This window comes from Lactuca virosa, chromosome 8 (assembly GCF_052849685.1).
Source record: "Lactuca virosa cultivar CGN04683 chromosome 8, Lactuca_virosa_CGN04683_v6, whole genome shotgun sequence".
NCBI lineage: Eukaryota > Viridiplantae > Streptophyta > Magnoliopsida > Asterales > Asteraceae > Lactuca > Lactuca virosa.
In genome coordinates, this window is record NC_136433.1 from 100,138,006 (window position 1) to 100,150,198 (window position 12,193).

Here is a 12,193-nt window from a genome sequence, read left to right on the forward strand (position 1 = left end):
TCTCAAAGGGTTTGTGCTTTATGAAAAGGTGTATGTTAGGTTGTGCTTTGTGAAAAGGCGTATGTTAGGTTGTGCTTTGTGAAAGCTGTGTGTTCTTTGTGAAAGAGGTAATGTATTGTGAAAGGGTAATGCTTTGTGAAAATGTTGTGATTTATGAAAGGGCACGTGCTTTTGTGAAAGAGAAATACTTTGTGAAAAAGGTAATGCATTGTGAAAAGGGTAATGCTTTATGAAAGGGATAATACTTGGAGAAATGGGTAGTGCTTGGTGAAAAAGGTAGTGCTTTATGAGAAAGGGTAGTGCTTTATGAGAAGAGTAGAGTTTTATGAGAGAGTTGTGGCGTTGTGCCTTTAATATGGACATAAGGTGGTAAGTTTGTGCTAAGGACTAATGGGAAGAAAAGTGCAATAAAATGTGTTTGTGCTTAATTGTATTTTATTTTACTGTTTTCTTGATGTGATGATTATAATGTTTCGTATTGAAACTTATATATATGTGTAATTGTGTATTAGTCCTGGCCTTATGTGTCTTATCAGCCTTTCTAGTCTAACATATTACTTTTATGTGTGTCTCAGGTGGCTATTAGTAAGCGATGCTTGAGAGTTTTGGTTTTTACCCACTATGATTGGTTCGGGTAAGCTTTTACTTATGAATTTATATACACGAGTTGACATCCCATGAGTTTGAAATGATAATTGGTTAGATAAAGAGAATTGTTTTAAAACTAGAGTATAAACTTCTTTTAAAGATAACCAAGCAAAATTTTGGGATGTCACAAAGCCTCTTTTAGGAGTGCACAATCATTGAACCAAATCTTGACACCTCATAAACCATCCTTCCTCATAAACATGTCGACTTGAAGAACCACCTTTTGTGTTGTCAATAACAAGAATATTACAACATTCTTCCACTAAACAACTCAACTTATCTCCTCCTAAGATCTAGTGATTTCATTCTTTAACGTCTATGGCTTAAACAATCAAACCTTGTAAATAAAATCGATTAAACCAACACCCAATTGGCTCCAATTCACCCCTTCGGTTAGTCATTGAAATTCGTTACCTAATAATAAACCAAACACCACTTTCTTGATCAAAATACCCACATTAAAATCAAACTGGTCACCACCCAACTGAAACCCTTTTACTCTTTAATCAATCTATTTTTAAATGGTAGCCAACCCCTTGTTCTTGAACCTCACAGACACCAACTTAACCTCTTTAAGAACTTTTATTGAATACTTGGTGTGCTTACTTTGAAACTCCACTTCAACCCAAAAGTTCTTTTATATGGATCTCATTTTCTATTCAAATCTCCGTAAAAACACAATTTAACAAAAGAAATGACTGCCTTTGTTACTTCAATGTGAAATTGACAAAGTCCTCAAAAAAAAACTTTTCTAAAAGAAACTCACCTAAGTGCGAATGAAGAACTCTTGTTGCTTTGTTCTTGATCGATCAAAAATTCCACTTGAAGGCAATTTATGGATCCTCACTCAACAATTTCTTTACCACTCCAATAAATCTTCAACGAAAACTCTAAACAATAACCTTTTATAGCAACCCCATCATTCGATTAAAAAAACTCACTCATAAGCTGTGACGCCGATTTATTGTGCCAATGCGAAAGCTTAAACCAATAATTAGGAAAGAAATTGTTGACGAAATTAAAAAAAATCAACAATTTTTTTAATTTCATATTTAATGGTGAATACATACAGTACAAAGACAACAGAAAGGAACACAATAAATAATGTTGCGAGTCACCTCAACTAAGAATGCAAAATAATCAACTCACCTCAACTAAGGAATGCAAAATAATCAAACTTTTATCAAATGATTTTAGCGTGTACTAAGTGGATTTAAAAGTCACAAAGTTTGAGTTTGAATAATGAGTCTTGACTTAGATTCTTAAAAAGAAATTCAAACCTTGTATATGTAATACCTTTTTAAGGCATGACGTCTCAAAGTTGAATTATGTGTTAGAACATGGATTAATTCAATTTTGAAGTGTTCCATATCAAATTATGTTTTAATATTTTTTTGGTGAAACCCAAGTTGAGTTTATTATATACCAAATGGCAAATGATGTATTATTTGTAACGGCGTAACATTCCAAAGTTGAATTCTGAAAGATTTAAACATGAATTAATTCAATTTTGAAGTGTTTCATAACAAATAATGTGTTAATATTTTCTGCTAAACTCAAGTTGAGTTTATTTCATTGCCTTTGATGAATATTTTTGAACTATCAAATCAAATTCAAACTTAGTCTACGCAACAAGACAAACTCAAACTTTAATTTCACCAGTGGTTTTAACTTTTAAGCCCTGTCGAATCATCTAAAAATGCCTAATTTCGATTTATAAATCAGATAAGATAATAATAATAAAAAAAACGAAAATCACAACATTTGATAAAAAAGTAAATAAGTTAAGTTGTAGTATCATCATCAATCATTATCATATAGACCTCATGGTCATGGATGGAGCGTGTTTTGTGTTCTATAGGATGACCACACCACCCAGATATCTTCTAAAAGCCAAACATCATAAGTGAATATCTCTTTGTAAGATACATCTTTCTAAAAGCAAACTACTTTATTATAAAAAACATACAATGAGAAATTATTGTTGTAGATTTAGAACTTAATATTGTTCTTCTATTTAAAAGTAAATTACAGAAATGGTCCTGTGGTTTAGTCAAATTAACAGTTTTGTCCTTATATTCAAAAATTGATAATGTTTTTAACTAGCAAGATTTTCAATTGCAACGAACTATATCATTGAAATTGTAGGGAGATAGATATGGTAATGTACGAAAGAACAAACAAAGAAAGTCTCAGAATGTTGTTAATGTTTGCATTTAAACTAATTAAACTGCAATCGTACGTTTGTTTACTATGACACAACATCTAAAACAGGCTTCGAAAACACTCAAACCTAACCAAACCCGTATATTACATTGATAGTAGTAGGGAAACACATAAGCAGAAGACGAGAAGACAAGAATCAGAGAAATCAGTTGCATTTAAATGAAAATTAAGCAGTGTCAATTTAAAAAAAAATAAAAAAATAGGGAGTTGATATAAACGAGTGGGTATCCATCATATATATATATATATATATATATATATATATATATATATATATATATATATATATATATATATATATATTCCAAAATGACTCATTTCAAATCAGGGTGCTTAAATGAACAAAACTTAGTCATTATTTATAATTCTATAATAAATTCATGTGATCATATTTGTTATTAACCTTATAATATAACTCAATTTTCATTTTCGGTAATTTGATTATTTGTTCGTAGCTTAGATATCAATTTTGAGAATATATTTATTATTTATTTAAGTTGAAAATTGATATATTTTACAGGGCAAATTACAGAAAAATACAATCATTTATCTATTAAAAAAAATAAGCAAAGTCAACTACTTTACTTAAGTAAATGATCGTTGAGTAAATGATCTATTTCTCGCATTTTACCTTGGACAAGAGGCAACATTGTTTATGTTTGATTTTATGTTTATCTAAAAACGAAAATGATAAATGTCATGTCACAAAAAAATTGATAAATATAAGGATTCTTCTTAATATGATTTTCATTATTATAAATAGTTAAATACAATATAGTGTTTATTTTTGAATTCACTCTAATTTTCCCCAATTTCAGTCAATTTTCATTAAAAACCGCTTCAAGATTTTTTCCCATTTTCCATGTTTCAGCTTTAAACGACCACGAGAATTTCTTTGCCGAATGGGTGTAGTTATTATTTAACATCGATTTCTTCAACTAAAGCAGCGGCAATGATTCATGTAGCTTTGCCAGATAACAACGTTGAAACATGATAATGTATTTCATTCCCTGTTGATCAGAGGAATTTGAGTAGAGTTTTGATCGGCATACAAGTTGTCATTAATTTCAGTTGTCATGAAGAAAGGTAATGTAATTCCATTTAAATCTACGTTTCTAGTAATTCATCGTGATTGTTATAAATTATACGATTGGAGGACTGTTTGGGTTTTGTTGTCGTTCTATTTTGGGTTATTTTTAGGTCGATTTTGTTATTACTTCGAAGGCACACCGATTCATTTTATACGTTATTAATGTGAATCTGAAAATTTTCATCTGGACATGTATGAATTTCTTACTGAATTCCTTCAAAAAGCAAGCAATATCTTGGTAGTTATATAAGTTTTCTGATCGATTCCTTTTTTGTGGGTTGAAGATCTTCGAGAATTGGTTTACAGCATGAATGATTTAAGCTTGTGGTTGTGAAAAGTAACTGGTCCCACTGATTAGACCAAGATGATCGAATCATCAGATTCGCAAGTTACAAAATATTTTTCAGCAAATCCTGATTCTTCATCTCAAGCCATCAGTGAAGTTGATCAGAAACCTGATACTGGTAATATTGAAGAAGCAGAATCATCTCTCCGGGAGAGTAATTCTTTGAATTATGAGGTGGATTCTCTAACCATTTTTCTATGAAAATAAATGCATCTAATCATGTTTTTCCCCTACTTTTTTAATGTTTTTATACAGGAAGCAAGAGCATTACTAGGAAGATATGAATATCAAAAGGGAAACACAGAAGCTGCTCTTCATGTGTTTGAAGGGATAGATATGGCTGCAGCTACTCCAAAGATGAAAATTAGCCTTAATGAATTAAGGAAACCTCAAAGACATTCATCTACTTATGGTGCTCCACCTTTCTCTATAAACACTGTTGGTTTACTCCTTGAAGCTGCTTATTTAAAGTCGAAATCTTTGCAGAATTTTGGGAGGTATAAAGGTATTCCTTTTATAAGTTAGGATCACACCAACATTGTCATATGCAAGAAATAGTAACATACTTTCGTTAATTTGTTTATTAATTAAATAAAAATAGGTTGTTATTTCTTGCATTTATCATCTATTGCTTTTGCAGAAGCTGCTGAATCATGCAAAGTTGTTCTGGATGTTATTGAATCATCATTCTCATTAGGCTTACCTCAAAACCTTGGAACCGATCATAAATTGCAAGAGACTCTAACCAACTCAGTCGGGTTACTTCCCGAGTTATATCAACTCGCTGAGTCACACCAGGAAGCAATCATATCATTCCGAAGAGCCCTACTCCATCACTGGAACCTCGACAAAGAAACAACAGCAAAAATTCAAAAACAATTTGCAATTTTTCTTCTCTACAGTGGATCAGAAGAAGCAAACCCTCCTAATTTCCGTTTCCAAACAGATGGTTCATTCATACCCAAAAACAACATAGAAGAAGCTATTCTAATTTTAATGATTCTACTGAGAAAAGTTTGTTTAAAGAAAATCGAGTGGGACCCAGATATCTTAGATCATCTTTCTTACGCGTTATCCATATCCGGTGGACTCGTTTCTTTGGGTAAACAATTGGAAGAATTACTTCCGGGGATAATTGAAAACAACGAAAGGTGTTTACTTTTAGCCCTATGTTACTATGCACAAAACGACTGTTCATCCGCTTTGAATTTGATAAAAATTATACAAGAAACCGATGATCGACATATCGTGTTGCCTTTATTAATCGCTTCAAAAATTCATTCTGAAACCTCGAATTCCGCAGAAGGAGTAAGGACTTCAAAGAGAGCGATTCATTTATTGAAAGATAAATGTGAGGAAATGATGGGTGTCGCGTATTCCTTTTTGGGTGTTTCTGTTTCATCCCATTCGAAATCTGAATCGGAATCACTTCAGTGTTTAGAAACAGCAGGGAGGTTGACCAAAATGGTTGACTCTCAAATCGTTTATCTTCTCGGTTTAGAAAGCGCTGAACAAAGAAAGCTGGACGATGCTTTTGGTTACGCGAATCGTTTGATCAATTTGGAAGGTGGGTCCCACGTCAGAGGGTGGATGCTATTGGCGCGAATCCTGTCAGCTCAAAAACGGTTTAAAGATGGCGAAAGTGTGATCAATGCCGCTTTGGATCAGACTGTGAAATGGGATCAAGGCGAGTTATTAAGAACTAAAGCCAAGTTACAACTCGCACGGGGTCAAGTGAAACGTGCTATTCAGACGTATACTCAGCTACTTGCTGTTCTTCAAGTTCAGTTGAAAAGCTTCGGATTCTCAAAGAAGAACCATGATCGGAAGTTGGAGTTAGAAACATGGAATGATCTTGCTAAGGTGTACATAAGATTGTCTCAATGGCAAGATGCTGAGGCGTGTTTGATGAAATCGAAGGCTATTTGTAACTATTCGGCTTCTACACGACATACCACTGGTACAAATTACAAAACAAATACCCTAAATTGAATTTTCCTCATATTCTAACCCGACCCGTAAAAAGCACTTGCTCTTACTCGAATTGAGATTTGAGATGGATTTTGTTGCAGGATTGTTGTATGAAGCTCAGGGTTTGAATAGACAAGCTTTAAAAGCATATAAACATGCGTTAGATGTGGATCCTGGTGATGTTGAGAGTCTTGTTTCCATGGCGGTGGTGTTGAGGAAGGTCGGTGGCGGGGCTGGAGCGGTGGGGCGGGGCTTTTTGAATGAAGCTCTGCGGGTGGACAGGATGAGGTCTTCGGTTTGGTATAATTTGGGGTTGTATCTTAGAGATGAGAGTCCGATGGAAGCTGCTGATTGTTTTGAGGCTGCTGGTGTATTAAAAGAAACAGAACCCATCGAACCCTTCAGATAAATAAATTAATAAACAATCGTATGTTTGTTTTAAAATTGTATATAATTTTTTTTTGAACTAAGATAGTTAAATATTAATAACTTAATATGAATGATTAGTTTGGGATAAAAAGTAGTTATAAATTGAAACCAAAATTAGTATTTGCTAATTCAATTGAAACCGAAATAAGATGGTAGACATGTTTGACAAAACTAACTTGTAGCTGGTAGTTGGTAACTTTTTGTTACATGTTACGTGACATAACTTTTAGATTTGTGGTGTTATGTTTAAACTACACGCTAAGAGCATTCACAATGAGGGTTTAATAAGAGTTGAATAGATGATGACTAGGATTGAATAGATGTTTGATGGGGTATAAGTGATGACATGGAGAAGAGTTGAATGAGAAAGTTGTATGATCATTGAGTGGTTCAATGGATTTAATATTTTTTTTTTCAATTAAGTTTCAAACCAAATACAGAAATCCATTAAACTATGTAGAGTTAAGTATAGTTGAATAAAAAGTGAAATGTTGATGTGTCAGTGATGTGACTCTATAGAGTTCAATGGATTATGGATCCCCTAAAAGCTTGTAGTGTCAAATGAATCTTTTGTTCAAAATGAAACGTTTTGTCAAACGCAAGAAGTTCTCAAACTTTTTGTGTCAAATACGTTTTGGTATATACTATATAGTTGGATGTTTAAGTTGGTATAAATATTAAGAATTCATAAAATTTTATAGTTTTTCAAACCCAAAGTACATGGAGCTATGGGATCCCTCATTGGAAGTAGGTGAACATGGTCCCGAAACTGGATTGAAACCAAAACAAAAATAATATGGAAACTCAATATCGAATCGCGAATTCGATTGGGGATTTCGGCTCCAATACCAAATTAGGATCGCGTGGTACCCCTTCCAAAGATTGAATACAAATATTTTTTTTTTTTACAAATTAGCAATGATTTTATAGGATTTGACACCGGTTTGTGTATGATACCAACAAAGCTTAAAATTAGTTTTCTGGAATATAACGACGGTATAATATGCTAGCATATTTAAAGTGTTACAAATTTGATATATCTCATAAACAAAATTGCAAAAATGATCCCTGTTGTTTGCCAATTTCTTTGGGTAAGGTCCAAAAAAAAGTTTATTAGCAAAAAAGGTTCTTATTTGATGGTTTAGCTAGGGGTGGAATTGGTACGGTACCAATTCATTTTTCTCTAAACCATGTACCGTACCAACTATAATTGGTATAAAAAAATTTCTACCGGTACCGTACCAAGTATACTTGGTACCAATTTATTTGGCTACCAACATGTTTGGTTGGTACAAATTGGTAATGGTATATATACCAACTTCTTTTAATTTTCTATTGTAACATTTAAAAATAAGCAAAGACATCGGGATTTTGATGTTTACTATAAAAATTAGTTAAATAGTTCTTTTTGTTTACAAAAGAATTCTACTAAAATAAAGACATCGGGATTTTAATGTTTAGTATACAAAATTAGGTACGTAGTTCTTTTAGTTTACAAAAGAATTATACTAAAGCAACGCTAAAGTAACGTTTTAATTTTATGCTTTAACGTGGTAATAACTATCGACTAATACAATCAAATGACTAATATAATGTTATTAAAACTGTAAACGCTAAACACAATTAAAAGTTGAAATATACGATTTCATTTATATATATATATATATATATATATATATATATATATATATATATATATATATATATATATATATATATATATATAATAAATTGGTTGGTACGGTATTACCATGGTATTAAAATTTTTGTACCATTACCGTACCAACATTGATCAATTGGTACGGTACTACCAACCAAACATGTTGGCTACCAAATATATTGGCTACCAAGTTTATTGGTTCGGTTGGTAACATGTTGGTTGGTTTTTCGTGGTACAATTTTGCCAGCCCTAGGTTTAGCTGTGAGTTTGGTCCCTATTTCGTTAACTTTAACATTTGGTTGTTAACTTTTTTAAAATGACAATTTTACCCTAAGGGACCATTTTTGCAGGTATCTCTTTTTATCAAATTACAAGGACCATTTCTGCAATTCTTCTTTTTAAATTTATTGAATTATTATATATTAAATCTTCTTTCTTTTTAATTTTATTGAACTATTATACGTTAATTTTTTTTTAAATTTTTTTATTGGATTAATTTTTTATCTGATTATTATATATCAGTTAACTCTATTTTTAATATATAATATTTATATATTAATACATATTATATTATTATATTTCTCTATTTCTTGAAAATAAAGAATATTAAAATAATGGTAAATTACACAATTCCTCCCTCGTACAGGTGTAAAAATGCACGTTTAGTCCCTATTTTCAAAAATTAACTCGGACCGTCCATCGATTGGTTAAAAGTTGCACATGTCATCCCTCGTTAGTTTAAATTTGCACGTTTCATCCTTTGTGAGACATGAAATGACCGTTATGCCCTTATTATTATTATTTTGATTTATTTTTCCTTCTTACAAGTATTTATAAAATACAAAATAAAATAAAAAAATCACTATACCCACCTTATAACCTTATCCTAACCCTTTCCCTTTAAATCCTCTTTTCCCTAAACCACCAACAAACCACCACCGGAGAAGACAATATCTCGTCGGAGAAGAAAGTCATCGGATCACTACTCACCACCATCGACGAAGCACAACCCACTCCCTCTCTCTCTCTCCTCCTTCTCTGATCTTAATAAGAAACACACAAAAAAACGAAATTTGTAGAGAAAAAAAAGAGATCGATCAAGAGCTTTTCGACGATTGAGGGGGTTTACAAATGGCGGCGACAGAGAAGATGACCGACCAGAAGGGGACGGCAAAGATATTTCCGACAAAGGGAACCAGGTAAGTCAAACACATTTTCTATTGGCTAGGGTTTCGTCGAATGTGCACCGCCATTGACGTCGGTTGGGGTTTCAGAACCACTGCCTCTAAGATTTTCGTCAAGGAGGGTTTCAAAACGTCGAGGGTTTCGAATTAGCAGTTTTAGATCGTCAACCACATCGTCAAAGGGCGTGGATCGTGAAATCCATCATCAGGAACTACTCCACCTGCCTGATCGTGAAATCCACGGTCGCCTAGGGTCTCAGATCTAAGATTGTCGCCGCTAGGTTTCCAAACAACCACCACAGATTTCAGATAGAGCTACATTGTCAGTTTCATGTCTGATTTTCACTTTGGGGTTTGGTTTTGAATACAAGTTTCAAGAGGTGATGGTGGTGATATGTGGTGGTGTCAGATTTGAGAAAGAAGATATGGAAGAAAGGGAGGTGATAGAGTTAGATAGAGGATATGAAATAGAGAAAGCCATACCTCTAGAGAGGTTTGTGTGTGTGAGAGAGAGAGGGGGGGAGAGAAACAACGTTATCTAGTAGGTTCGGGTGGTGGTGGACTATGGTTTTCGGTGGTTCCTGCTGATTTCCAGGCGATGTAGAAGGAAAAGGGAAAATGTCACACCCCAAACTGGAACGGCGGAAACGTTCGGAGGCGGAGGATGTCATGTATAGTATCACAACAATGCATAATAGTAATCAAAGTACAACAAAAACCTTTGTTAACTTTTGTAAGAATCTGGAATACAGTTGTTCTACGAAATCCACTGTTTGTACTCGAATAGTACTAAACAGTTTGAAAACCATTTTATATTTATATAAATGTAATATTTATATAATTGTGATTAATTAGACCTTCGATTAAATAACTTTACTGTGACAACCCGAAATTTTTTGCTTTGTAAAGTCAGTACAATCAACCTTAAGTCAGACTCACTCCTACTATCTTTTAGCACTGTTTAGAGTCTGTTTGAGTGTTCTAAGCCTAGTACATTCAAGGAATGAGTGTTAGGAAGTACCTGCTAAAGACACTGTGCAACATTCTAGCCTTAAACCCCACCAAAATGAGTTCACGACCATAGCACATGAGTTTACGGCCGTAAACTCAAGGTTGGCCGTAAACTCCCCCATAAGTTTCATTCCCTTCACTTATTCTTTCATTCTTACACTTTCAACTCAAGAACACTTCCACTCTCTCTCAAGTATCATCAAGATTTTCATTCCCGATCATCAAAAATGTAAGTGATTCTTCCCTCTAGTTGTTGTTATCCTTCTTACTCATGAATCACCCTTTGATTTCATCCATGGAAATCAACTTTTTGCTAGATCTTCATCTTTCACCAAGAACACACACTTGTTCTTGGTGGCCGTAAACTCCTCAAAGGCCCTCAAAAGTGTGAGTATTCCATCTATCATCTAGTTAGCCATGTTAAACACTATATCATAGTCTTGAAACATCATCAATATCATAAACTTCAAGAGTTTACGGCCGTAAACTCTTAGTTATGGCCGTAAACCCTTGTTTTGGTCATGTCTTGAGCCTTAAACACTTCTAGACACTAGCTATCCATTAGAACACATAAACTTTGAAACCCCTTGCCTTTAAAACCGAAAATGAGACCATTTGGAGTGTTTACGGCCGTACACTCTTGGTGTGGCCGTAAACACCTCAACACCTTCTAAAAGGTTAGTTTTGCTCATCCTCTTGTAGAGCAATAGTCCCACAAGTTTCCCTAGCATTCAAACACCCTCTTGTGTACATTTTACCATGAGTTTACGGTCGTAAACTCCATGGCTGTAAACACCATTTGGTGGCCATAAACATCCCTTTGATGAATCACATGTGATTCCATCACTTAGTCCAAGTCCCTAAGGGTGTTTCCTAGCATGTTAGTTGTTTAAAACACTAAATTGATGCCATTATATGCCATATATGTCTTTTAGGACTCGTTTGTGTCTCGGGACTTCATTCGTGGAACTTCTCATCCTTACGCGTATATTCGTTTGAATCACCCACATAAGGTGAGTTCATACCCCTATAATGAATCTTTTAACTGTTTTAAATGCATTTAGGGGGGGATACAAGTTGAACACAATGATAATTGTGTAATTGTTTGTTATAAACATCTTTCAAAAGATTGCTTATGTCTTTTATAAGTGATCAAAACATTTCAAAAACTCTTTTAAAGTTATGTTACTTTATAGTTTAACAAAACTCCGTTTTTAAAGTACAAGCATAACTTAGTAGAAAAATGAGTCTTTTCAGTAACAGTTCAAGTAAAACACTAGTAAACTATAAGGGGTATAGTTTAGGGGTTCAGTTCATACTAGATACTAGAGCATACTATAAAGAGAAACAAGGAGGTAGAAACAATACATCAGAGAGACACACTATACACTATAACAGAAAGAGAACATACTAAGATACTATAACAATAATGTGAGATACTACTTCATGGCGCGGCATACACTGCTGTGTCACGTTTTGTACCAGAGTCTCCTGGAGGGAGAGCGGAATTTGTGTATATATCTATATGGGATTGACCATACCACACCTTGCTGCTAGCTACAGTAGGACCTGCAGGTCTACGGGTGACGAATGTCATATCTTTTCGACGTCTCGAACGTCGTGTTATT

The 12,193-nt window shown here is 33.7% G+C and overlaps 1 protein-coding gene across 2 annotated transcripts; it reads left to right on the forward strand.

Moving 5' to 3' along the window:
- Nucleotides 1-3,681: 3,681 nt before the first annotated feature.
- LOC145133354 (protein NPGR2-like) lies at nt 3,682-6,725 on the forward strand. 2 transcript variants are annotated; one of them, XM_079068297.1, is made up of 5 exons: nt 3,682-3,960; nt 4,249-4,484; nt 4,566-4,815; nt 4,951-6,270; nt 6,383-6,725. In XM_079068297.1, exons 2-5 carry the CDS (start codon nt 4,329-4,331, stop codon nt 6,688-6,690), a joined length of 2,034 nt encoding a protein of 677 aa, XP_078924423.1. In that variant the 5' UTR covers nt 3,682-3,960; nt 4,249-4,328; the 3' UTR covers nt 6,691-6,725. The 2 variants fall into 2 exon arrangements, with proteins under 2 accessions (XP_078924423.1, XP_078924424.1); XM_079068298.1 differs by lacking the exon at nt 3,682-3,960 and having other exon boundaries at nt 4,314-4,428.
- The last annotated feature ends 5,468 nt before the right edge of the window (nt 6,726-12,193 follow it).

Bases quoted from the DNA above. Each gene is read 5' to 3' on its own strand.
- LOC145133354 (XM_079068297.1), top strand. From the start codon at position 4,329: ATGATCGAATCATCAGATTCGCAAGTTACAAAATATTTTTCAGCAAAT. The intron at 4,816-4,950 runs GTATTCCTTTTA...TTGCTTTTGCAG, and splicing joins GAATTTTGGGAGGTATAAAG to AAGCTGCTGAATCATGCAAA. The intron at 6,271-6,382 runs GTACAAATTACA...ATTTTGTTGCAG, and splicing joins TTCTACACGACATACCACTG to GATTGTTGTATGAAGCTCAG.